General features: G+C 43.9%; 1 protein-coding gene across 1 annotated transcript; it reads right to left on the bottom strand.

Moving 5' to 3' along the window:
• Positions 1-59: 59 nt before the first annotated feature.
• supt5h (SPT5 homolog, DSIF elongation factor subunit) lies at positions 60-27,523 on the bottom strand. Its single transcript, XM_038307964.1, has 31 exons — positions 27,365-27,523; positions 27,093-27,189; positions 26,331-26,490; positions 26,161-26,226; positions 22,951-22,956; positions 19,919-19,930; positions 19,761-19,830; positions 15,763-15,831; positions 13,550-13,615; positions 13,433-13,463; positions 13,253-13,321; positions 12,911-13,162; positions 9,766-9,855; positions 9,607-9,677; positions 9,430-9,535; positions 9,256-9,346; positions 9,026-9,162; positions 8,793-8,948; positions 8,562-8,708; positions 8,347-8,493; positions 8,075-8,200; positions 7,600-7,684; positions 7,021-7,131; positions 6,838-6,940; positions 3,308-3,435; positions 2,814-2,919; positions 2,565-2,723; positions 2,315-2,483; positions 2,036-2,233; positions 544-639; positions 60-347 (listed from the first exon to the last, which is right to left on the bottom strand). Exons 2-31 carry the CDS (start codon positions 27,177-27,179, stop codon positions 207-209), a joined length of 3,255 nt encoding a protein of 1,084 aa, XP_038163892.1. The 5' UTR covers positions 27,180-27,189; positions 27,365-27,523; the 3' UTR covers positions 60-206.
• Between the last annotated feature and the right edge of the window lie 264 nt (positions 27,524-27,787).

Below are 27,787 nucleotides of genomic sequence, written 5' to 3'. Positions count from 1 at the left end.
GTCCTCTGCTGTTCTCCACCATCGCCTGAAGCTGAGCAGGTAAGGAAAACAGGAAGCAGTACTGGTTCACAGTTTATTGATCCATTTAGCCTGGAGCCCAGAAACCAAATATATCTGACAGAACAGGAAAAGCACTAAAAGCGGAAATCGGACCACTGAAGAAAGACGTAAAAACTAAAACGGAGCGGCTGGCCCCTGCTTGCCCCTCAGTGCTCCAGCCGGCCCAGGAACCTCAGGTTGAGGATCTTCAGCTGGTCGTCCAGCTCCATGCGAACGATACCGTCGTCGCCGTCGATGCTCAGCAGGATCCCTGTGGCCTCCCGGTCTTCGCCCAGAATCACCTTCACCTGGAAACACAAGGCTCAGAGTCAGTCTCTATGTAACCATGGCAACAACAGGGGAGCTGATGAGAGCCTCAGAAATAAACGGAATATCTGAGGAGGGAAAATGTTCCCCGTGTAGTCAGCAATTCACATTGAAATCCTGTGGGTTTGATTCTACGCCTCAGAACCAGAACCTTTCAGATGAAGCGGCAGAACTCACCTTGTTGTTCTTTGTCGGGGTGACGGGCTCCAGATGGTCGCTGCTGACGCTCACCACCTTCTCAGACTCCTGCATGAACACGGAGCACATCCCACCCTGCAGACACACAGGTGCAAAGGCTCAGAACCAGAACGGTCCAGAAACAGAACTCAGAGTTTCATCTAAAAAAAATAAAAATCAATAATAGTTCTTGTCGTCTGAAGATAATGTTTGCACTTAGTGGAGAGATCCGGGCCAGAACCCAACAATAATCAACATCCTTAGAGGATCCTGGGCTGGTTCTGGACACTCAGACCGGTTTAAAGAGGGAAGGTTTCAGATTTCCTGGACGTTAATCTGAGGATTACAGTTCTAGACAAAGCAGGGAGGATTCAGAACCACCAGAGCGTCTCAGATGAGCCGACCTGCCCCCCTCTTTCCTCCTCACGCTGTTCAATGATAACATCCAACCAGATGTTGTTGTTAGAAACTGAATGTTTTATAAAAATGGGTCAGACTGAACTCCTGAACTTCACTGATTTAAAAAAAAATCCCAACTTCTGACTTTTAGGAGTTCAAATCAGTTTTAATTTAAACACAAAAATTCTATCTTCATTCTATCTCTATTCTCCCACTCTGCAGGATCTGTTAGTTCAATCTCTAACGTTCTGCTCTCTCTGCTTTTTCTCATAGTAGCTTCATCTGGTCTGTTCCTGGTTGGCTGTGACTCCATCCTGGAGAGAAATATCAGCTGTGCTGCTGCCATCAACACCATTGATAAACAGGCCAATCTCTAACATCTATAAACAGTGTGGTCCTGTTTCTCTGACTGCGATTGGCTGGATGTGCTCTCTTCATCCTCTGACATGGGAGTTGGCTCGGAGCTTGTCTGCCTGGCTGTGTGTTTCCTTGCTGCCTGTCTCCTTGAACCCCAGTCAGCCTCGACAGATGGCCGCTCACACTGAGCCTGGTTCTGCTGGAGGTTTCTTCCAGTTTTCCTCTCCACTGTCGCTACAAGCATGCTGTGTGTGAGGGATTGCATTTGAGTCAATGAGTCGATGCAATCAACTTTTCCTTAGATAGAAAACTTTCAATCAGTTTGATAATGATCTGGTGAACTGTAAAATGCCTTGAGGTGAAATGTGTTGTGAATTGGAGCTATAGAAATAAACTGAATTGAATAAAAAAAACTAATGATTTTGAATTAGTGTTGCACCAATATCATTTTGATAGCCAAAAGTTTATTCAACTATTGTCACTCATTCCAGATAGGAAATAAAAAGTTCTGCTGGATTCACTTTGTATTAGTCTTTTTCCTGCTTCACAAAGGTAGTCAGCAGCTTGACAAAGCCATGATGGTAATAATTCTTCATCCCAGTAGGATGCAGTTCTTTATTTACAAACACACATCAATTTCAAACAGATGGTATCGGCCGATTCTGCACAGCCTGGTAGCGCGGAACGGATCGGCGCAACACTATTTCTAATAAATCTGTGATGAAGATTCTCTCACCGTGACGCTCCGGATCACTCCGGTCTGTCCCATCAGGTCCATGAAGGAGTCCTTCACTCGGACCAGGATGTCCGTGGTCACCCAGTCGCCGCCGCCTTGCTCGATGTTGGAGCCGGGGGTGTGGGGGTTGTAGCCTCCAGGAGAGGGCGCTCCAGGCGTCATGGGGCTGTAACCCACCGGGCTCGGACTGGGACTGGCCTGTCATGACACACGGGGAGCGGTTAGAGTTCTGTTGGCCGCAAACGTCGGCCTGCTGCAGGATACGAGCGGTCGTCCCACCTGGTAGGCCATGGGGGATGGGGTGGGGTGGTAGCTGGCTGGGGAGTGCGTGTTCTGGAAGCCGACGGGAGACGGTGCCACCTGGTGGTAGCTCTGTGGACTGGGACTGGGCTGGTAGGAGCCCTGAGGAGACGGAGCCGCATAGGGAGAATACTGCTCCGGGTTGTACCTGATGGAGGCAGGAAACGGAACATGGCAGCAGTTCTCAGCAGCGAATCAAAACGGTCCACAGCGTGGCGCTCATACTCACATAGCAGGCGTCCCAGGAGTCTGAGGGTTGTACTGGGGGTTGACCTGTGGGGAGGGGACCTCAGGGTAGCCCGGGGTCTGGGGGTTGGGGGTCCCACCATAGCCCTGAGGAGACGGCGAAGGTTCGTCATCAAACCCGAAGTCATATTCTTCTTCATTCCTGCAGATCAGAGCAAAAACAAAAAAAACCACAATGCATGAACAGAGGGAGGGGCTCAGAGCTTCTGTTGATGACGGTTCTGGAGGTTACCTGGAAGGTGTGTTGGGGTTACTGGGGTCCCAGGCTCCGCTCTGGCCGGGGGTACGGCTCCCATCGTGCAGCGGCGTCTGAGAGCCGTAGTGAGGCGTTCGGTTTCCTGTCAGAAAGCAGAAAACATTTGGAACGACTTCTAAATCTTGCTTGGATTCAGATCAGAAACGATCTGCTCGCTGAATAAGAACAAAACTTCTCACCTCAGAGGTCACAACGTTTGAGCGCATTTAACCCTAATTGGCAGAAACTCTTTTCTTATTACTTAGGAAAAAGTTTTAATATAATTCAGTTCTGATAAATAACAGTAACTGAACCCACCGCTGGTTCAACTAATAAATCCTGCCAGTAAAAATCTCTGTGGGAATCACAACCAGATGTTTTCTGTAGTAAACAGAACCAATCTGAACTCCGGGGATGGGAGGGGGTGTGTGAAATGGAGACCCAGGATCCTGTAGGGACTAAATAGTGGAAGCAGACAGTTTTCATCTTACCTTCGTGCATCGGGGTCTGGGATCCGTAAATGGGCGTCCTGGAACCAGCACCGTACATCGGAGTCTGGGAGCCGAACATGGGAGTGCGTCCGTGGGCCGAGGTTGATCCCGTGTGTCTCTTTGCTCCCCTGGTTTTAAGAAAGCCAGAGAAAACGAAATTCAAATCTCTGTCAACATTATGAACCAAATACTTAAACTAATTGGTGTTGAAATAAAAGCAGCTACAACGGATCACTGAAACCACACAAACATAATAATTCCTAAAGTCACAGTCAGACACAAACAATAGATGCTTATTAAGGCGTAACGATCCAAGAAAGTGATTAATATGGAGACACAAACAAGGTTAATAACGTTTCCATGTAAGATGAGCTACATCATGTCTTCATTGATGATGAAACATTTGCTCTGATTCTGGATCTAAAATTAGTTTTATTATTTTATTTTATTATTATTTTATTAGAAAAAAAATCATATGTTCTAACAAATTCTGAAAGAAATCAAGAACAACCTGAGTGCAGGTCTTCAAAATAGGATTTCTTTCTTAGGACAAGAGAACATGAGCTACAGAGGAACGGAGTTCAGGAGCTTCATAATCCAAAATACCAGAATCCGATCCGCTCTATGTTAGCCTAGTAAACTAGCCCCACCCACCAGCCGTCAAAATCATTTTTGCCTGCGAGTGGGCTAGCCTCGATCAATGCCCCAAGCCCTAGAACTGGCAGGCCAATCACAACGCAGAGATGTGTTTTGAATTTTTTGATGCAAAGCGGGCGGGGTTTTGAGGGCGTGACGACAAAGCTGCAAGACGCGGGAGGAAGCTGGAAGATGGCAACAACTATGGAACAGTAGCATGCGGCAGCAGCTTTCAATGGAACGCTCCATTCTCTTTTCTGTTGCTGTTGTTCAATAAAAGTATGTTTTAAGATTATTTTAGGCAAGAATATTATACTTTAAAACATAACTATATGGTCCATTTAACGATTTAATGCATAATTAAAAAAAAAAAAATTTCGAAGTTGAGAGGACCGCGGCATCCAGTGGAGCTCCGAGGGTAACGGCATATATATATATACATACACACACACACACACACACACACACACACACATACATATATATATATATATATATATATCCGTCAGCCAAACACCTAAACGACGTCCGTCAGCCAAACACCTTAACGACGTCCGTCAGCCAAACACCTTAACGACGTCCGTCAGCCAAACACCTTAACGACGTCCGTCAGCCAAACACCTTAACGACGTCCGTCAGCCAAACACCTTAACGACGTCCGTCAGCCAAACACCTTAACGACGTCCGTCACCCAAACACCTTAACGACGTCCGTCAGCCAAACACCTTAACGACGTCCGTCAGCCAAACACCTTAACGACGTCCGTCAGCCAAACACCTTAACGACGTCCTTCAGCCGTCAGCCAAACACCTTAACGACGTCCGTCAGCCAAACACCTTAACGACGTCCGTCAGCCAAACACCTTAACGACGTCCTTCAGCCGTCAGCCAAACACCTTAACGACGTCCGTCAGCCAAACACCTTAACGACGTCCTTCAGCCGTCAGCCAAACACCTTAACGACGTCCGTCAGCCAAACACCTTAACGACGTCCGTCAGCCAAACACCTTAACGACGTCCTTCAGCCAAACACCTTAACGACGTCCTTCAGCCAAACACCTAAACGACGTCCGTCAGCCAAACACCTTAACGACGTTCGTCAGCCAAACACCTAAACGACGTCCGTCAGCCAAACACCTAAACGAAGTCCGTCAGCCAAACACCTAAACGACGTCCGTCAGCCAAACACCTTAACGACGTCCGTCAGCCAAACACCTTAACGACGTCCTTCAGCCGTCAGCCAAACACCTTAACGACGTCCGTCAGCCAAACACCTAAACGACGTTCATCAGCCAAACACCTTTACAACATCTAAACGGCAGAATGTCTAACAGCTTAACATCTAACAGGAAAGGATATTTTAATGCTTGCTGAACATCTCAACCACATTAGCCGAAACCTGTAGCAGAATAAACATCACAGCACAAAAACAAAACATTTAAATGTTTGCAGAACAGTCCCACATATCAACAGAACATCTTAACAGTCATCCTAATGGTCCCCTAACTTCTTCTGCATTAAACACAGCCGTGGCACACAGAGCATAAACAGACAATATACTTGTACCATTCAGAAAGTTTCTGCGATACTGGTCACATCGACTGAGATGAGGGTAAATCTGCACTGCAACATGACGCCCAAAGCAGACCTACCACCTGCTAATTGACCTCATCATAAACAAGCTTTAACGAGATTGATGTTGCCATAATAATCTGCTAATTACCCTACTGCTGCACTTTACTCACAACACAGCATCAACAAACAGCACTGTGGAGAATTGGGGAAGCCTGCCAGTAGCATTGGCCTGTTAAATACTGTTATGAACAGTTTCTTCATTGTTCGGTAAATTATCTCACTTTATGAGTTCATTAAACTCTTATATAATTTCAGCATGCAGCATGTTTGGCACAGCACGCTGAATACTGACCTTCCAGATGTTTCGTGAAAGAACAAATAGCAATAATCTTTAACTATTAGGCATCCCAGCTGTATTACCTCTTATAAAAAGCACTCACTAAAGCAACAACTGAAAGGTTTAAGAGTGGTTATCCAACTACAATCAAATCTGCTTATTTTTCAGAAAATCCAACACGTATTTTTTTGGAAACATTTAGATTTTTTCCTAGTTCATCACAAGGTATAAAAACATTAACTGAAAATGTAATTAATGATAAATTTGATATCATATACATAAATTACTTTAGTGGAAATGACAATATTTAGCATGCTAGTCTGTTTTAGAGTTAGCATAAAATTAACTCAAAATGCACAATCTAAAATGCTATTTTTTCCACTACTTTTACATTGAAGGGAAATATGAGGTGTTTGATTTTTTCATGAAGCTATCAGGGCTTCTGTGCCATTAGCTCGCTTTCAAATGACAACTGATGTGTTTGCTAGCAGGCAAAGCTTATAAAACAGTTAAGTTACATTTTGTGGTTGCAATTACAGGGAACTCAGGGGACAGCCGTTCTTTTTATGAAAAAACTAATAAAATATATCTTTTAAGCAATTAAAATATATTATGTCTGTGCCATTTGTCAACAAAGTTACTGTTGAATGAAATTTAATTTCAGTCTTATGAGGGACAGAGTCCAAAACTTGGCCAAGAGACAAAGGAAATATGGAAAAAGAACTCGATATGAAACCATATTTTCAATTATAACAGTTTTTTTGTAAGTTTGTTTTTGTGTTTAATAAGTGTAACATTCTTAAAAAATGCCAAATGGATTTTTGTTTTCCTCATGTCTGCACAGCACACATATGCTTTGACAGAGAATCAGCCTTAAACAGAAGGTCAAGCAGCAGAAGGAAAGGCTGGATTTGGTGGTTCCAAAGTCGAACCACAGCTTGTGTGATTTGCAGACAGTGAAAAAGCTAAGCTGTGGTACGTACATGGTGGTCAGTCTCTGCCGGTCCACAGAGATAGTCTGACAGGTGGAGTGCAGCTCCACTCGGGCCGTGGACTCTGTTGCATCCTTCACCACACCAATGTATCCTGGGAAACGGAGGCCAGAAGCGTCAGACCAAATGACAGCCGAGAGCAGAACAGACGACGGGCGTCTCCCTTAGGCTGACCTTTGTAAGGACCCTGCGAGATGCGGACAGTTTGACCAATCAGCTCGTTGTCTCTGCGTCCTCGACCCCGACCGAACCCTCCTCCGCCTCCACCTCCTCTCTGCGGAGCGCCTGGAAGAAGACAGTGATGAAACGCTCCTTCGTTAAATCACAAATCTGATTAATAGGAGACTAAAAACTAAAACATTTCAAAGCTGATCAAAAGCGTCTAAAAAGTCCCACATGTTGAGACTCTGTCCTGTTTATATCCATAGAAACATCCAAACAGATGGTAACACAAACCGTCTGGAGACACTTCTTGTGAGAACTATGTGGATGAAGCTAAAGCGACCCCCTGCTGGAGAAGCACTTAACTGCAAAGCCTCCACACACGTCTTAACTGATGTTAGAACGGCTTACAGAGTTAACACACCACTCTAGACTTTGGTTTTCAAAGATTAGCTGTTGAGTTTTATCATTTTACTTCACATCAGGACTAAAGTCCACCTATTCAGTCCCAGGAGGATTAAGGAAAACCCAGAGTTTATGTTTGATTCAGAATGAGGCAAACAATTCACTGCCTCGGGTTCAGCCACCCACCTCCTCCGCCGTGGTGCATGGGGCTGCTGATGCGAGGGCTCATGGGAGCGAAGCCGCCCACCGTGAAGTTGGTCACATCTCTTGGCTGAAAGCAGCAGAAGCATCGGAGGAAACAAAGTCAGGATCCTTTTTAAACTCAGGCAAAGTCAAGTTTAACTTTAGGCTTTTTTAAGGTTATTTGGCAGCATCTCGCTGAGCGGCGCAGTGAGGAGAAGAAGAAGGATTACTGCAGTCTCTTTCTACACAGTGAAACAAACAGCTGTGAGTTTTCAAACATGACCTCAGAGCTACATTTTCACATTCCCAGCTTCCTTTTTCTCCTCAGTAGAAGCCTCAGCTCACAATGTGAATATCTGAGCTACTCCGTGTCCTGCTTCCTGGTCTAATGAGGTGGAACCTGGAGATGTCACTGCATAAAATCACCCGGTTGGTTCTCTGGACTTCAGAGGACAGCAGACAGTGCAGGGCAGCCTACCTTGGAGCCTCCAGCCAGAACCAGGTGTCTGGTCTTACAGACGAACATTCCTCCGTTCTCCACCAGTTTTTTGCAGTGCAGGAAGGCGAAGCCTCGGAAAAGGTGTCGGATTTCGCCCTCCCGGCCCTGAAAGGAGAGGAAGCTTTCAACATGGAGGCATCAGAACTGCTCCACAACAGCAGAACCGAAATGAAGAAACTGAAGGCTTGTTTTCAGATCAGCTAGAGGACTAATGAGTCACTGAGATGCAGAACCATGAAGAACTTGCTCACCGAGTGCGGCCCGTCGATCACCTTCACGATGTCCTTTACGTGGATGTTGTTCTGCTCTGAGTCCAGCGCCACGGCGAAGCGGTTGTCCTTCCTGCGGTTTACGGCCTGGTGGCGCACCGTCAGAACCTTCCCGTGCATGTTGAGGACCTAAAAAGCAGAGCAGTCACGCACCGTCCGCCTGTTCAAGCTAGAAAGCGGCAGGAGCGGGATAATACCTGGAATGTTTCCCTTTCCAGCCGAACAATGACGCCCACGGTCTGCGGGTCCAGCTGCACCAGCTCCCCCCACTCGTGCTGCCCCCCCACGTCCACGCCGGACGCCGTCTCGGAGCAGAGCTGCAGGTCCCTGGGTAACACCTTAAGCTGCGCGGCACAGAGCGAGAGGGAAAGTCAGGAAGGGCGAAGAGAGGTGACGGAGGCAGACGGAGAATGTTGCCCTGGTCTGACCTCATGCATGGTCAGGTCGGAGAATAGGATGACGAAGTTCTCCTCCACCCGGACGATGAGGCCGGTGTCGCCCTCGTAGCGCCCGGCGATCACCTTCACATGGTCGCCCATCCGGAAATACTTCCTCAACTCGTGGGCCGGGAACTCCAAAGGATCCTGCTCAGGGAAACGGAGACAGAAATTAGCGAGAGGGAAACGGCGCCGGGCCGTGGCTGCCGATGGGGGTTCAGCACCTTCAGGTCTTCATGTTTGGGCATGATTGTGATCTTGTTGCCGTCCACGCTCAGGATTTTCCCCTGAAGGTTGATCAGCTCCCCCTCGCACACCTCCACGTTGTCACCGGCCTGCAGGTTGTGCTCGCGCTCCTTCCCTGCACACAAAGAGGGGAAAAATCTAAATGCTTTGTTCCGTTTTTGATCAGAACCCGTCATGGAAATCCTTCCAAGAGAAAACGTCGGCCCACCTGACTCGGTGACCACCTCCAGGTCGATCCCCTCAGGCTGGTCCTCAAACTTCTCCAGCTCTGACAGGGTGGGCTTCACTCCGTCTGTGATCTACCGGAAACAAAGCAGAACGGCGGGCTGAGGTTCGGCTCTGAGGAGCAGCAGCATCGGAGGGTTTGCGTTCTTGGACTCACCACGGCAGACATGGCGAAGCTTTTAAACAGGAATCCTTTGCGGCTGTATCGGTTCCCCTCAAAGATCATGAAGTCTCCGTCGTGGCTGACCTCCCCCCCCAGAGATCTGAAAGAGTTCCTCACATTGAGCTCTGACTTTAAAACCCGCTCAGCGTAAAACAGGAATGGACGCCGTACCTGATCTTCTCTGCGTCAAACAGTCGCTGTGGAGGCCTCTTGAACTTCTTCCGCTTAGCGAACCAATCCCTCTACAAACCAACACAGGTCTGAGTCAGAACAAGCTCCACGTCTCCACAGGGAGAAAAAAAACACAACAGGAGGGTCAGTTTGTCCCACCAGACTCATCTTGGCCTTGATGCGGTCCAGGTCTATGCGAGGAATCATCTTCAGGGAGATGGTGTTCTGACTGGGCTCCACGTAGTCCACCTGAAGACACACAGGATCTACAGCGTCAGGCTGGGAGGTACGCCAAATATCTCCAACAGATATTCATCATCCAACAAATGGCGATGGGCGACATATTCGTACAAATGAGGGCAAAAACAAGCATCAGAACACCGCTGGTTCTTTCTTATTAAGTTTAAGTTTCCTCTCTATGTTATGAGACATTAATAGTTTTTCGACCGTTATTAATTTACTTATCTGAATACACATAATTGAACAGACTGAAAACTTTTTTCGATTAATATTCGGATAGACAAAGATTCCCCAAAGAAGCATATTCGCAGATGAAAATGTTTATATATATGTATAGTTACTGCTGTTTTACTGTTTTAGAGTCTGTATACTTCCGTTAACGATTTTTCTATTACTAAATCATATTATTAAATAATCAATTAACCACTTTCCAGCGTTTTATTGTCATTATGCTGTCACAGGTACAGAGCAATGAACCGGGGAGCAGTGGTGGGTTAAGGGTTTTGCTCAGGGACCCAGCCAGTCGACTGTGGGGATTGAACCAGGTACTTGCAACCTTCTCAGAGCACAAGCGCACTGCTCTAACCACTAGGACAACACTCCCCCATATGCTTATAATGCTATATATCAGGCATCCCCAAACTCGGTCCTCGAGGTCCGCTGTCCTGCAGGTTTTAAAGGTTTTCTTGCTCCAGCACAGCTGATTTTAATTGAAAGCTGATTAACAGGCTTTTGGTCTACTGCAATCATTATAACCAGTTGTGCTGAAGCAGAGAAACCTCTAAAACTTTCAGGACAGGGGGCCTTGAGGACCGAGTTTGGGAATGCCTGCATATAAATGCTAAACGAATAATCACAATTAATCCATTTAATTCTTTCAGCCCTAATTTGTTCTGTTAAAACCAAATCTGTAACAGATGGAGCGACCTATAAACACATTTAGAAAAAAAACTGACTCTCTCTGGTTTGGCTGTTTAAAAAAAAACAAAAAAAAGAAAAGCAGACAGTCTCTGGTCTCAGATCAGTTCTTTCTCAAGTTTCAGTAGATCCACCGTGCTGCAATGGAACCGGGGGGTGAAACGCTGCAGCTGGAAGTTTGTGTGTCCCTTTAAAAAAAACGTAATTTTTGATTGTTGAGTTTTTGTATTTGGTCAAAAAAAGGAAGAAGGAAAAAAAAAAGTTATTAAACAAAATCATTGTTGAAGAACTGAGTCTATAATAATCAGTGGTTGATAGATTCATCCAATCGGCTATCCCTTAAACAGCAACGCTCGAACCGGCAGCTAAAGGTCCAGAGCTCCTCAACCACTGCGGATGGATGGATGGATGGATGGATGGATGGATGGATGGATGGATGGATGGATGGATGGATGGATGTCCCAATAGAACTTTTATATTTCTGATACGATACTTTAGAGAATTGACTGATACCAATATTGACCAGATACGATATCAGCCTTAATCAAACCTGCTTTTATGACTTATTTTGTGCTGTAGAATATTAGAAAAGTGTTTCTATTAACCTGACAATATCAGGGTTTTTAGATGCCGGCCGATATAATTCGCTATTAGATTTTTGGCTAATATCGCCGACCGTAAAGAAAAGACCAGGGAAGAATGGATCTCTGGCTTTTGTTTGCATCATTCTAATGAGCATGTGGAGATTTTTCCCAAATGATCAACCAGAACAGACACTGAAGTTCTGCATGCTCCTCAGAATGAGAGAAAAACTAAAGATCATTTCAGAAACATCTTTCCAAACAGAAGAGGACCACGCTGTCAGCTAGGGGTGTAAATCACATCCATCATGGCGATTCGATTCAGTATCGATTTCCTGACCCAACGATTCGATTATTTTCGATACTTAAGAATACACCACGATTCGATTCGATTAATCGGTTAATTTTGTTTTTATTATTATTTATTTTTATTTTTTTTACACCTTACAGGCTAAATAAAGTTTCAAGTTTGAAATAAATCAATGAAAGCTGTAATATCATTATGCATTTTCTTTAGAAACAACAGCAAATAACAGAAGTAGAAAGGTTGCATCAAAAAATACTGCAAAAATACTGCACAATATCAGTGTAATGAGTTCAATGCAATACCTCGGCTCCAGAGAAACTGTCCAACATATTTTTTTAGAATGTAATAAATATATTCAGGAAAGAGAGATGTTGTGTAGAGAGTTAGACAGGAATAAAAATAAACTACATATAAGGGAATTGTTTCAAAGGTCATCTGGGGATGTAGTTTTTGGGGGTATTTTTAATTTTCTAAGAAGAACGGGTATTTTAGGGAGAATATAATAGTTTGTCTGGTCCATACTCCATTCTGGAAGGTGGCGGTAATGCACCTATAAGTTGTTTGCCAACCGCCATTAAAAAAAAGAAGAAGAAGAAGAAGGCTCCAGAGTGTTGACGTCACCGCCCCTTGAGAGACGCTCCGCTGCACCTCTCCCAGATTGTAGCTGACCGCAAACAGTGCACCAGACAGGAGGCCGGCTAGTTTTGTTTTTATGACCGAAATTGCGGAAAACAACTCGTGAAGTCTGACCCGCTAGAAGAGCGAGGTGCGCGAGAACGCTGGGAGCCTTTTTCCAGCTGAATCTCCGCTCTTTTTGCCCCATTGTCCCTCCGTCGTCGGACTAAACTCGCCCCCACTTCCTCATCGCCTCGGCCGTATCTAGACCCACAGCGTGTAGCCCAGACCACGCTTCAATACTGAGCATAATTTAAAAATGTCTGTGTGAAGCTTGCTGCAACAAACTGCTGTAAGAGTATAACCAGGAAGCGCGGTAGGAGGGGAAAATAGGTTTAGCGCCACCGCAGCACGGGAGGAAGAATTACGCCCAGGAGCAAATGGATAAAAATAGACCGGAGGGAAAAAAAAAAACATTAATCGATTATCTTGCGGACGTGTCGATGCATCGGATCGTCGGCTTTTGGATCGATGCATCGATACAAAACGATTATTATTTACAACCCTACTGTCAGCGTTTAGAAACATCTTCCTCCATCAGCGCGGGCGAGTCAGGCGTCCTACCGCCAGGATGGGCTCTCACCTGAGCGATGTCATCTTTGTACAGGCCTCTCTTGAGCCGGACCCAGGACTTGGGCTTCAGGTTGGTCACCTCCTTGACCACCTTCAGGACATCCGTCATCTCTTTGATGGGAACCATCTGCTGGTTCCAGAAGCCCATCCTCAGGTTACCGATGCCCTCGATGGCGGCCTTGACGTGGGTCTGCTTGTACGACTCCACGTAGATGTAGCCTTTGACGTGATCGGGCGCCACCACAGACTTGATCTGGAGAGGCTGCGGACAGGAAAACCCACGCATTCCATTAACGACCAGGAAGCACCAATCAGAGCTCAGCTTGCAGTCAGGTGACACGTCGACGCTTACCGTGTCAGTGAACTGGTAGGCGATGAACTTCCGCATCAGAGCGATGGCCGTCGCTCTCTCCTCCCCAATCTGCAGACAGAAAACAGGTTTGATCGACTTCTTTCCCTTCCGTACTGATCTGCGTGTGTGGGTGTGATGGTGGGGGTGTGTGTGTGATCATCCGTGTGTCTGTTTCCACACCTTACACTTCACAGTCCACAGATTTGGGTCCCTGCACAGACGGGAGGAAACGGGATGAAAATCTTATGACATCAGCAAGAGTCTAGAAGTTGATTGGTCAAAGGAGTGTCTACATACTTGACTCCCGGAAGCAGCTGCTGCTGAGTGATGTCATCAGAAAGCTCCTCAGTACCCCAATTGTTACTTTAAAACACACAAAAGAAGAAGATGAATGTTAACTACCCATTTATTTAGCTGCCATGTGAAGAATACCCCATTTACACTACTCTTGAAAAACCGTGCTCAGACCGGTCCGAGCTCAGTAACTGAGATAACTTATCGTGTGTAAATGGAAAGCAAACTGAACTGAACCGAGCTAGACACAACCCAACCGAGCTAACTGCAGACCAGTTCCAGAGGTGGGCTCGGCTCGGTTTTTCCCTGGCTCGGTTCTCTGATAACAAGAGTGCATGAGCAGAACGCGTCATCTCCGTCTGGCAGCACATCGCGATTCACACTCCATTCCAGTAGTTGGCGGTAATGCTCCTCCAGAAGTTGCTTGCCAACCAACACAAAACAGAAGAACAACTATAAACAACAATCGAAATGCAAAATTTTAAATAATGGCATTTTAAATAATAACAGCGAAGCACAGCAATAATAATCAAGCATAACTTTCTGAATGTGACGGGCGCCGCCATTTTGATTTGCTTGATTCCCTCCTTCTTTGTCTTCTTCTTCTTGTGTTTTATGGCAGTTGGCAAACAACTTTCGGTGCATTACCGCCACCAACCGCTTGATTTCCTCCTTCAATACTGACAGTAATACCGCAGATCGTCACTAGGAGGCGAGAAGTCGAGGAGTCGAGATAGCGTGATGTGTAAACGGTCGTCAGAACCGAGCTCCGCCTGGTTAACTGATCCGAGCTTGGACCGTCTCGGCATGGATCGGTTTTTCAAGGGTAGTGTAAATGGGGTAGAAGTCTGCAAAAATTTAATCTACCAAGGGATAAAATGAGCTCTTCCATTAACCCTTTATAGGGCAAGTTAGTGTTTTTGATCACTTGCATACCATTTACAAATGGAGTCCCCCCCCATCCCACAGTGAGGTCTAGAAGCACAAAATGTACAAACAACAAACAATGGCTGTACATCTTATTGTGGCGTTTGACCACTTAGATGAGCCCTTTAATGATATATTACCTACACTGGAAAAAATGATCCAGAAACAAGTAAAAATTTCTTAATTAAGTGTATTTACCCTTAACTTAAGTAGGTAAATAAGATAGTTCGCCAATTATTTAATATTTAATTATTAGTATTTTTACTCTTAAAATAAGATAATTAGATAATATTCACTTGAAATAAGACAATGCAATTGTGTTTTCTTATTTAAAATCTAAATTGTCTTGTTCCATTGGCAAAATGTCTCTTTTTATCTCAATTCAAGAACAAATGCTCTCACTATAAGAAAAAATGACCGATTTTTTCCAGTGTACTTTAAATTAATTTGAAAAAAAAAGTTAAGTGAAGAAGAAAAGGTCAAAAGCTAAATGAAAAGTAAAAAAGTTAATAAGCCTAGTTAACAAATATATGTAGGTTTATAAACTAAAAAAGTAAGTGCCAGTATCAGCATTAATGTCTCTAAGGTTATGTTGAAAAACAAATGTGTTTGTTTCACTCTAGGAGTGTTTTTTATTAATTTCTTACAGAGACACTTTAGTTGTTTTTCTTAATATATTTGGGTGAGTTGTTGTTTCTTGTTATTACATTGACATTAATTTTTGCCCTTAAAAATATCCATAATTTTTGAATGTTACAAAGGTAATAAGGTCTTGTCCTGGATTCCGATAACACTGTTGGCTGGAAATGTGGATTTTCAAAGTATTTCACTGAGGGCGCTATAAAGGGTTAACTACCTTTCTTTGTATGAATAAGATTAATTTTGAAAAATTAAATAAATATAACTCTCCAGCTTTAAAAGGGATTTAAAGAGTTGTTTTTTTTTAGCTTCAATCTTTTCGGTTAAATGATCAATGGTGTCTCTATGGTGACAGGAGGAAAAGTCAGACGGTGACACCAGGACAGCAGGGGTTTGAATTCTCTGGCCTGGGTCTTTAATTCTATTCAGAAAAGTTTTATTTAATCAGAAAGAGCTTGAGTGGAATAAAAGGAACTGGATCCCTCTGTTGTTCCAATTCAGAAAGTCAGGTTTATTCAAAAGGTCAAATATGTTTGTTTGTTTAAACCAATCTAGGTTTTCTCAAACAATAGAAACAAGATGCTGAGATGACAATGTTGAGATCGCTCGGTTTATCCGAGTCCTTCTACAGGTCAGGCTGTGATACTCACTTCTCTCCCACTGATGACTTGGCGTATTTCCTCATGTAGTATTCACCCAGTGCCTCCTCCCTGGAGTCTCTGAAACACAGAAACATCGGCCATGAAATCCCAATCTGATTGACAACAGAACTGTTATTGCCATTATTTGGACTCCCACCGAGAAAACAGGCATTCCAAAAATTAATTTCCTGCGCTTCATCTAAGCCAAACTCTCCTATTACCCCTGGGACTATATGAGAAGATGCTTTATAGGAGCTGGACTTTTTTTTTTTTTTTTTACATAAATGAGTCAATCATCTCCTTGACAGCCAGCTGCAGAGGGTTCAGGGTCAGAGGGTGTTAGATCTCACAGCAGTGGGCAGCAATGTTTACACAGTTGCAGAAAAATAACCGGTTTTTAAGATGAAAAGCTAGAAAATGAAAAGCAGATCAACCTCTCGCCTCATCGTTAACATCATTAACAGACTGAGTTCCATCTCTGCGTGACGACTGGGGGGAATGAAAGTCTTCAGCTTTAAAGGGATCTCTTCATCCTCCGACATGGGAGCTGGCTCTGAGTTCGTCTGCCTGGCTGTGTGTTTCCTGCACGGGGCCGCCGTTTACAATTGCTTTTTGTATCTCTGCTTCTGTCTCCTTGAACCCCAGTCGGCCTCGGCAGATGGCCGCTCACACTGAGCCTGGTTCAGCTGGAGGTTTCTTCCCGTTAAAATTTTGTTTTTCCCTCTCTACTGTTGCTACAAACATGCTTAGTGTGAGGGATTGCTGAAGAGTCAATGAGTCGATGCAATCAACTGGTTTTCCTTACATAGAAAACTTTGAATCAGTTTAACTATAATCTGGTGAACTGTAAAGTGCCTTGAGATGACGTGTGTTGTGAATTGGGGTCAAATAAATAAACTGAAATGTATTGAATTTGGTTCTCCACTCCTAAGTACCTTAGTGGGCTGGTTATATCGGATTCCTCCACCTCTTTCTTTTCTCGTTTCCCTTTTTATGTTCCCATTTTAGTCGGTGGTTGTTCTTGAAAAGTAATTTTTAAAATAAAAGTATCAAACACGAGCAGCGGTTCTGGTCTTGGATCTCTGAGCCGTCTTTCTATTCCTGACTGTTGGATCATGACCTCTGACCTTAACACTGAGGTCTGCAGAGCTTTATGCTGCGTTCACACCGGACGCAGCAGGCACAGTAGAAGCAGCTAGTTTACATGCAAAGTCAATGGTTGACCACGTCAAAGCGCAGCAAAATGACCCGCAGCGCGTTTTGAGCAGCAGGCGCAGCTCGTTTAAGCATCTAACGCGCGCCCGCCGCTGCTGCTGCTCGAGTTGGAAAAATTAAACTTTTGCTGCTCGACGCACCGCATCAACCAATCAGAGAAGCTGATCTGGGAGCTGGCAGAGAGACAGACACATCGCTGATGACACAGAGCGCTAGGATCACTCCTCTGAAAGTTTATTAACACCTAAATTAACTTAAAATGCTGAAATCTGCCGGCAGAATATGTTCGCTTTATTATCCTGGTGCCTGCAGTTTGGATTATGTACATGGAAACCGCCTTCCAGCCGCCGTAGAAAACTGCGATGAGGAGACCGGGCCATAGGCTGCTGTTGAATGGGATTCCTACTGACAGCTCACCGATGGTATGTGGGGGTCTGAGCGGCTCTGACAGAAAAATTATTGGAAGGCAGGATGATAATCTGGATGAACTGACTGCACTGATTAAGTTTTCAGGTGGATTTTCCCACTTAAAAACATATTAAAACTACTTTATTCCCACTGATCACAGCAAATATAGCTGCAAGGCAAAGAAAGGATAGAGTAGCTCCGCCCAACGCGCGTCAGACCCACTTTTCCACCACGCAGACAGAGCAGCAAAGCTGCTTCAGCCGTGCGTCAGAACTAGGGCTGGGCGATAATTCAATAACGACATATATCGATCGATAGACGTGTGACGCAATAGAAAAAAAGAGGGTCGATAAAAGTTCGATAAAAAAACGCAGTTTTCCTTCCTTCTCATTGTAGCCTAGCATCTAGGTTTATGCTAGTCACTGCTTCCTCCCAACCAATCACAATCGCGGACCCAGGCATGCAGTCACCAAGCGCCGCCCTCTCAAACCACAACACAGAGCACATGAAGATGTACATGAAGATGAGCACAAGGAGAGGCGGAGGAAATTGTTCCAAAGAAGGGTTTTTGTAGTTCGGCAGTTTGGCAGTATTTCGGTCATGGCAAGTCGGACCAAAAACAAACCACAGTCATCTGTAAAATGTGTAGGGAACCAGTGAAAACGAAGTCTGATAACACAACCAACTTTTTATTTTTTATCATCTCAGCCGCTCACACCCGCAGGAGTACGAGCTGTGTAGGCCCCGACGCGGCTCTCCTCCGAGGAATCTTCGGGAAAATATATATATATTTTCAGTTCTGGGCAGTTTCCCACGTAGTTCTAACAATTGAGATAAAAATGCTGAGGGGCCAGCAACTTCAGAGTAATAACTCAGGTTAAAGCAGGAAACGGGGGCGGAGGCGGTGGGGGTCCATTTATTTATTTGTTATATTTATTTTGGTCACTTTTCTGGTCCCTTTATTTTATTCTTTGTCAGTATTTAATAACATAACTCAGGTCTCTTAAGTTATTTTTCTTTAAAACAATTCTGTTATGGTTAAAAAAGTTGGTTAAATAAATATTTCATTCGAAGTCTGTTTGTGTTTTTTATTAAAATTAAATCATTTAGCAATAAATAAAAAAAGTCCAGGCAGAGCTGCACATAAAATATGGTTTCAAATCTTTTCAATAATTATCGATATCGATCAATATGCATTTTTTTTTATCGATAAGCTTTTTTTCTATATCGCCCAGCCCTAGTCAGAACTAACTGGTACAAACAGCAAAAATGAAGCAGCAGACGCGATTTTGCTGCTCCTGCTGCGTCTGGTGTGAACGCAGCATTAGATGTTGTTCTGAGACCTCCTGGAGTAATTCTAGTCTCTTCGGGGTTTTCTCTGTGGATCCTGGTTCTCTGAAGTCCAAACGTCTTCCTCTAGATCAGTTATGTCAAAGTCAAGGCCCGCAAATTGTTAATCTGTGGCCCCCTGGATGATATTTAATCACCATTAGAATGGGCCCACAGGCCCCGGCTGTTTGTGTGCGCTGCTGTCACCTCGCGGGCTACCGTTGCATTGTGGGGAATTTAGTGTGGGTGCGGTTGTGTTGCACGCACCAACACTACATTCCTAGGGGAAAATAATAAATCTGTTGTTCTTTGCATGTTTGGATTGTTTTGGTTTTTGCTTTTCCCCCTTTAACGATCCAAGCTGGGCCAAAGTATGTTGTCTAACGAGGCGGAGTGCACTAACTGCGCTGCACTGCTCTCCATCCAGGCTCCTTCTATTTTGGCTATAATCAGCCTCTGCTGACACCTGCGTGCAGCAGTTGCGCAGCGCAGTTAGTGCGCTCCGCCTCCTTAGACAACCGAGTTCAGCCTAGTGTGCTTGGAATGTTAAACCATAACAATCCAAACATTATTTATAATGCATGCATGCACTTTCATTTATGTATATATCTTATATACAAGTATAATGATATAATAAAATTTATTAAGAATATTGATATTTTGTTTTTTTTCAAACAAAGTGTTAGGTCTTGGTTCTTGGTTCAACAGGCTATGTTCATTTTAATATGTTATAAACATCTAACCAGTTCCGGCCCTCGGCTTTTAGCAAATGGTTTTTTTGGCCCTCGGTGTATTTGACTTTGACATCCCTGCTGTAGATCTTCAGCTGTCAGAGAGGTTCTGTTTCTATATTTATTACACATTCAGGTCCAGTAACACCAGGATGGGTTTAGCTGCTGAGGCTGAGCTCAGGTCTCTTTTTTATACAGTTTAATCAGGATCTACCAGGTGAAGTAGACTATTATCCAATGATCTGACACATTTAAGTGTGAAAACAACCCGACAAAGAGCAAACAGTTATTCAAACCACTAAACGATGGAGATGCATGTTCTACCTCCAGAGGTTCTGGAGTCGCCTGGATCCAGAGTGATCTTCATCCAGAACCACATGGTCCAGGTTAGAAGCTGTGGAGAAACAAGGCAGGTGATTTTATCATTGACGCTCAGCACAGCAGCGCATGAGGTGAATGTTTAAGATAAGAGGAACGCTCACCTTCAGCCTCTTCTGCTCAGGATCCATGAGGGAGGGAGGAACAGAAGAAGAGAGAAAACAAGAGTCAACAGACTAGAACCATCAGAAAAAGGAAGGGTTGCAATGGAGGCAGGAAACAAGACAAAGCACAATGAAAGGAAGACAACGTGGATAAGAGGGTGTGAGAGATGGCTGCAGCAGTGAGGATCTATGTGCTACCAAAGCATGTTAAACCAGGATGGAAGACTCTCATCCATGTTGGTGTTTAGGCACAACGGAGCTCAACTCTGCAGCTTCAAAATGTTTTCAAAGTTCTTCCTTCTGCTAAACTGATCGAACAGAGAAATTCCTGTTCCAAACTGGAGCTCTGATGGGTTCCAGATGAACTCAACGAGAACTTTAAGACAAGCGGAGCTGATCAGCTTCAAAAGCTGGAAACAGTGATGTTTAACCATCATTAACTTATAAAAAACAAAAAAAACAACAACAAAAACTTAGCAGCCACAACATTAGAAACACAGATCTAATTGTAGCTAGCTCAAAACGCTGTGATACTAAGGTGACTGAGGGATGGTCAGGGAGGGAGGGCCTGAGTGGGATCGACCGACCTATTTGGAGACCAACCAAAGGACCTGGGTACTGGTGGGATTCTGGACATCGGGTCATAAAGGCAATGCTATTGAAATCACAGAGCCACTGGATGTTTGGTCACTTTAAGATCCCAAAATAACCTGAGGACTTATGGGGTTTTATAAAGACCTAAAATGTCGGCCATACTGCAGGTCCTTATGGAGTTTCAAAACAGCTCCAGCTCAGTCAGACTGGATGGAGAAAATGTGCCACAGATAATTGCTAAGGATAAGTCTTTACTTTGACTAGGCCATTCTGAATCTACTTGGATCTAAACTATCGTCCCACAGGACTGACTATTTAAGATTAGTCATTGTTACAATAACTGTAAGGCAAGCTCAGACATATGGAGGGCCAAAATACATTATGAAATGATAGATATATAATTCATTCATTTATCTAAAACATGATTCAAATATATAATTGTAAAGTCAGAACTTAATTCTGCTCTATAGTGACCCAGAGCTTCCTACCTAAGCTGTGCTGGGCTGTTTTGAGACCAGAACATCTGTAGTTAGAGTCAGATTCAAATCAAACACAGCTGGACTCTGGGGACTGATTAGGAGACATCTGGAGGCGGAGCTGACCCTGGGTTTCAGGGTTCAGCAGGATTTTTATGGGTGTCTTTTATCCGGGTTTATAAAGGAATGAGTAACTCTAATTTAGTGCTTTTTTAATACTCTTGGAAATAATTTTAATGTGATCAACAATTACACATGACGAAATCGTTTTAATAAATTTTTTTTTTTAAATGCCACGATAATCACATTTAATTTTAATGCCAATTAAGGCCTTATTTAAAAAAAATAAATAATTGAATGACCTTTAATGACCTGCAGAAAGCCTGTATGTGCTACACCCATAGCAGTTTTCTGTTTCCCTGCACTAACTGAGCCCACTCCTTTTTCTTTCCATCTTTTCTCCATGATGTTTTCCTCCTTGTACAGATCTCCCCTTAATGAGCAAACTGTCAGACTGATCCAGAGGCCGTTGCTCTGATCCTCCTTCAGCCGCGATAAGACAGCTATGCACCAGTGATGCTCTCTCCATCGGTTCGGAATGACAGACCCACCGTTTAGGAATCCTTTCCATCATTCTTTCTTCATCCCTGCTTTCAAGGCTGCTGGGTTTGAAAGCAGGGTTGGTTTCTATCCAACAGTGATTTGCTAATCTGTGTGCAAATAAGGATGTAAAAGTGTTCTGAGGTTGTTAGGCTTATCAGAAGGCAGCATTTCTGCCTAGTTTCAGTGTGATTTTGATAACTTTTAGGGTTTGTGCTCTAATGTTTTGGAAAAACGCTCATAAAAAATGAAAATAGTGACTTCAAGTCAGAGAGTAGTGACCTGCTATACTGAAGTACATTGGCTAGAACCCTGGAAGGTAGGTATGGGGGGCTAAATATGAATGAATACCAATTGTTTTGTTAGATAAGGATGAAAACACATGCCTCCTCCACTCCATGGTTAAACAGCAGTTTGCAGAATAAGAGAACATCCCCTGGAGAAAAACAGCCTTTGGTCAGGCTGTCTTCTCCGTAAGAGCATCTCAGCAATGGAACACAGTGCCAGAAACCATCAGAGACTCTTTGTCATTCTCTTCATTCAAAAAGAATGCAAAAACAAATGGCTTGTAAAGAGCCAAATTTGTGGGCACTACGGTTTTCTGTGTGTATTTTAAATAATTTATAATTATTTTACATGAATTTCTTAACTATAATGTTTTTTTATGTAATTGGTATTGTAATTTTATCTTGTGATTTTATACATCTTTTTTTATACCTGGCTGGGGGACTACCGATGAAAATTAGCACTCCTTAGCTAACTCGGGTATATCTACGTTATTTTAATGTTGATTAATGTACACTGCCCCCTTTCAAATAAACAATAAATGAAATGAAAAGAAATGAAATGGAGGTGTTTGGTTGGGATGTCAATAAATGTCAAAAAAAAAGAAAAAGGTTTAGGAGGGATATTTTCTCTGTTGGATGTTTTTTCTACTGCAGAAACTTCTTCTAAACACGTCTATAAAATCTGAAACTAAGTTAAATCTTAAACTGGTCAAAATGTTGTGGCTGAAATAAAAACAATCCGTTAGTTTGCCTTTATTCTATATCCAGATTAAGGGAATTTCTTTAATGATCTCAGATGAAAAGTTAAAACCATAGGAGTTAGTTGACCACTGAAACATCTAAGCTCATCATCAGGCAGCAAAATGAGGAAAGCGTTCAAGCCTCTCCTCTCAGCCAACAGGAAGCCACAGTTTTCAAGAATGGGTTTCCCCCTCAGTGCCGTCTCACAGGTGCAGCTGGGCCGAGATGAGGTGACGTCGACATGAAGGGTTTTATTAAATGGATGACCATTTAAATGGATGATCCATTTGCTTTTTAATGGGAGTTAATGACAAGAGAGCTTGAGCAGAATTACCGTTAACTGGAGGCCGCATGAATGACAGCGAGCGGCCGCCGCAGGAAAGAGAGAGTTCAGTTAGAGCCCAGATCAGTCTGAGTCTTCAGAAAACATCAAAGGAAATAGCTTCACACAAAAACACACTTTAGAGAACGGTAGGAGCATTTACAACGTATTAGGTAGACCGGGAGCCTAAAGGCAGAGAGCAGAACTAAACATGTGGTTCAATCTGGCCTTAATTAAACATAAGGAAGCATAACAGACCCCCACCCCCACCTGTTACTGTGCATCATGATCAAAGTATAAGAATTTCTCAAACTTTTGAACAAACTGTCATTAAACGCTGTTTCTCATCCCTTGGTTGACTTATGCTACGTTCATAGCGAACATGATTTGAGCAGCAGAAGCAGCAGGTTTACATGTAAACTCTGTAGTTGATGTGGATCCAGGTGCTTTTTTTTTGTAATGGCACTAGTGGCTCTTTTTTCTGACAGTAGGCTGACAGGAAAGGGGAGATGAGAGAGATGGAGAGAAATGCGGCAAAGGACCACAGGCTGGATTCGAACCTGGTTGCCCACGTCAAGGACTAAGGCCTCCGTACATGGGTCATGCACCCTAACCACTGCGGCACCTGCATGTCCGTGGATCCAGGCTCTTTAAAAGGACAGTGCATCTGAGCAGCGCCTCATGAGCTTCTCTTTTTTCCCAGCTTTTTTTAATGCCATTACATTGCTCCAAGTACAGAGCAACGAAATTCACTCACCCATCCTCTTATGGAGCAGTGGGCTGCAATTGTGTGGTACCTGGGGGAGCAGTTAAGAGTCTTTTTGCTCAGGGACCCAGAGTGGCAATGTGGGAGAGGGGCTTGAACTCACAGCCTCAGGATTTCAAGCTCTATGCCCAAACCACTAGGCCGCCACTCCCCCATCAGAGGTGCGTGACGCACTTCACAAGCAGCAGATGCTGGAGTTGGAAAAGCTGAACTTGATGCTCGACGCGCCACATCAACCAATCAGAGAAGCTGATCTGGGAGTTGGCAGGGAGACAGACACAGTGCTCTGAGAGCTATGATCACTCCCTTGAAACTGTTTATTAACGCCTAAATTAACTTAAAATATCGAAACCTGCCAGCAAAATAAGTTTGCTTATATTATTCTGGTACCTGCAGTTTGTACCACACACCTGAAAAATGCTAGCATCTACTTTGTAGGGGAAACCCCCCCAGGAGGCGACTGGGCTGGAGGCAGCTGCTGCTGCTTGATTCTAGGGATCGGAATCGAAAACCGGTTCCTGTTCAGAACCAGTTTTGTGTTTTCCAATTCCATGGCACCGTTTGGCAGCTCGCTTAACGATTCTCTTAACGATTCCAGGCAGCACCAGAGCCTGGTGCTGGGCAGCACGACATGTTTTTTACACAAGTTACACACACGGCATTCAGTATGCAAGTACGACGTGACAAGGCGCAAGTCTAGAAAAGCAATAAAAAAAGGCGCCTTGCAATCCTTGCAAAGTGGCAATAACATGCAGAAACACCTGCGCACACAACATGGCATACATTTTAACGAATGCCGTATTTTTGATGCTTCCGGACAAAAGCTAAAAACGACCAGCATGGAAGGCAACTCTGGTGGTAAGCAGCTAGTTTTATATCACTGGCTGTGCTTAATGTGGTTCCTAGTAAATCATAGGGGTGTGCAAAATAATCGTCATGATGATGCATCGTGATTCTAATTTTCGTGATCTACTGCATCGATTCTTGACGCTAAGTATCGATTATTATTTTAAAAAATTTATAAATAAAATTGCATGAATGGTTGGCGAACATCAGCCAAAAACAAGTGTAATACAACTTCCAGTCCAGTAGATGTCGCTGCGGATGCGTTGACGCACGCTGCCTTGTGTCACAAGCATTTCCGGCCGTGGGATACTGCGACGAGTCATTCAAAAACAAAACATGGAGGAGAAAATATTGCAATGCATCGCAATAATTCAAGTATCGTGATGCATCGTGATAGAATCGCATCGTGGCATATGAATCGTGATTCAAATCGAATCGTGACGTCTTTGGCAATACCCACCCCTAGTAAATCATATGCCATTTCTGGAAATAAACCAGTTTCCTACCTCTCTTTGGATTTATTAAGGGAGTGTGGCTTTCTCGTTAATTCAGCCCTTCATTGCTAGCATGTTTAATTAGAACTAAAGGTAGCTGGAATTCTTACATGATTCTAGCTATTGCAATGGATGAAACGAAACATGCTACGAAGTTGCTCCGCAGTTCAGGGAACAAGAGAAAGATGAAGCTCATTTATTTAAAATCAGGGGGAGGAGCTTATTTCCCGAAATTGTACAGTGAAATTGATAAGGAATCGAATCGTTTCAGAGAATCGATAAGGGAATCAGAATCGCGAAAATCTTGTCAATTCCCAGCCCGACTTGTTCCCCAGTGGCAGCGCAATGCTGGTATGTGGGGGTCTGCACGTCTCCGACAGAGAAATAATATGTTAAAGCAGAATCGTAACCTAGATCAACTGACTTCCCAGATGATGTTTTGAGGTGGACTTTTTCCACTTAAAACATATTAAAACTACTTTTTATCGATTTTTCACAGCAAATATAGCAAAGTCCCTCTCTGCCATTGAACACAGTAGTAGCAGAAGCATAACCCCTTGCTCACACTGGCTCCGGTTCGGTTAACGAGCCGACGGAGACCGCAACTCCCACACACCACCTCTCACACCGCCCTTTTGACTACGGTGCGGTGCGGCTCTGCGGCTCCGGCAACAGGTCCGGAGATTTAACTCGCGACAACAGAAGTTCACTTGAGTTCACGTAACTTCACGCGATAACACGGCCCAAATAAGGATATTAGCGAGAGCTTGTTGCGGAGGGCTCCGGCACGCCGTAAGGATAGCTTTCTTGCTGAATTTTCTGCAGCGCCGGAGTGTCTCGGTAACCGCAGCCGGGCAGCTCAGCAGCCGGTGAGAGAGGTTTATGTCTTTCTAATGACTTGGAATCACTGCGGCGCCGCACCCACCGCACCGCAACGGTAAGACCGGAGTCGGTGTGAGCCGGGGGTGAGACGCATCTGGACACTCTTTACTGGACACGCTTCAAGGGCATCACAGATGTCCTCGAGGCGCGTCGGACCTTCTTTGCTGCTCTAATCATGTTTGTTATGAACGTAACGCTCTTTTTAATGCAAACAGAAAGTCTGAGAAGTCTAACCTTTCTCCAGAATATCCTCCCCTCCTTCAGACCAGCGATCCTCATCCTCATCTTCATCATCCACATCTGTACAAAGACACGGAGGAGCAGGTGTATGTTAGAGCTCCGCCTTCAGAAAACAACACGATGACTGTCCACGTTAAAACAGAAGGAGGGTCGTCTCGTCACACCAGCTTCATCCAGGATAAACCCTCCGTGTTTGGGCTTCTTCCTCGGCCGGTCCTCGTCTTCTTCATCCTCCTCTTCATCGTATTCCTCCTCATCCTCGTCGAGGTCCTCCCCCTCTTCCTCGGCTATTTTATCACTGCCGACGGGGCTGGCCGGCTCCTCCTGGCGGTGGGAGCCAACAACTTTAATGAACGCCTCAACATGAATGCCTCAACAAATAATAAACTTTAGGTCAAACCTGTTTTTGTTTTTTGTTGTGGTCCCACCCACCAAAAAATACTTTGTTACTTTTTTATTTATAAACCATAAAACTTATAATAGCTAATCAGGTAAATTGGAAATCAACAACAACAAAAATTAAGTCATGCTTTAAAAAAAAAGAAACGTCCAGCTAATATAAAACTATTCCTACAACATTTTTAATGTATCTGCTTTTATTGGAGGATTACATCAACAGCAACGTTTCTGCTTCCAGAGAGAAAAAAGGCAAAAATATTGACACGTTTGTTGTGTTATAAGGCTTCACAAAACCCCCTAAAACAGCAAAGAGTTTAGATTTGGTTTGTTTACAAAAAACAAGCTGATAGAAGGAGCGTCTGAGTAAATAGTTTATACAGGAATCGAACATCTATACTGGTAGTTGGCCTTATAGATAATGGGTGTGCATAGAATAATGACTATACAATAATGAAGAATTAAAAATGAAAGGATTTGAGATCCACTGGTAAGAACGTGCCTGTAGCATCTCATCAGCACCAGCTCACCTCATTCTCATCCACCTCCTCGGCCTCCCCGTCGCTGCTTCGTTCACTCTGGTTGTCCGAGAAGTCGCTGTCATCGCTGTCAGACATCTTGGTGTGACTAGAGACGACTCACATGGAGAGAACGTGACATTAAACATCCGAACCGAGCACAATAACTGCAAAAAACCACCCCAGCTAAGCTAACAAAGCATGCTAATCTGGTTAGCATGAAGATAACCAGCCTTATATAATAAATTAGCTGTCATATAAACCAACTGACACCCGCTTCTGACCTGGTTTTAAGCTTTGCTGTGGGTTTTATCCCAGTAAAAGACGAATAAAGCCAAACAACAACTATTTGAATCTGTGTGACGAGTCTGGATCTCCCGGAGAGCCGCGAGACTTCAGAAAGCTGCGTATCAACTCTCGCGGGTTTTGAGTTGACGACAATAAAACAAAATAAAGAGGGCTCACTCTGCTGCTTTCTTTAGGTGTGAGAAATTGTGTAAAAAAGGACGTGTCTGATGTCTGACATTTCTATTAGGGCCACTAAAAAAATAAAAAAGTTAACTGATATTGTAAATATTATTTCAGTTTAATATGAGGGGAAAAAAATCAAAATTGTGACTTTAATCTCAGAATTCTGAGAAAAAAAGTTAGAATTCTGACTTTATATTATACTAAAATAAAAGTTTAAAATCAGTTAACTTTTTTAT

Source organism: Cyprinodon tularosa, unplaced genomic scaffold, assembly GCF_016077235.1.
Source record: "Cyprinodon tularosa strain WSP-4 unplaced genomic scaffold, ASM1607723v1 ctg625, whole genome shotgun sequence".
Classification (NCBI taxonomy): Eukaryota; Metazoa; Chordata; class Actinopteri; order Cyprinodontiformes; family Cyprinodontidae; genus Cyprinodon; species Cyprinodon tularosa.
This window is presented reverse-complemented; position numbering and strand designations above follow the sequence as displayed.

Excerpts from the sequence above, each read along its gene's own strand:
- supt5h (XM_038307964.1), bottom strand. The coding sequence starts at position 27,179 with ATGTCTGACAGCGATGACAGCGACTTCTCGGACAACCAGAGTGAACGA. Across the intron at positions 26,227-26,330 it reads GTTTATCCTGGATGAAGCTG|ATGTGGATGATGAAGATGAG; the intron begins GTGTGACGAGAC and ends GTCTTTGTACAG. Across the intron at positions 8,201-8,346 it reads TGATCGACGGGCCGCACTCG|GGCCGGGAGGGCGAAATCCG; the intron begins GTGAGCAAGTTC and ends CTCTCCTTTCAG.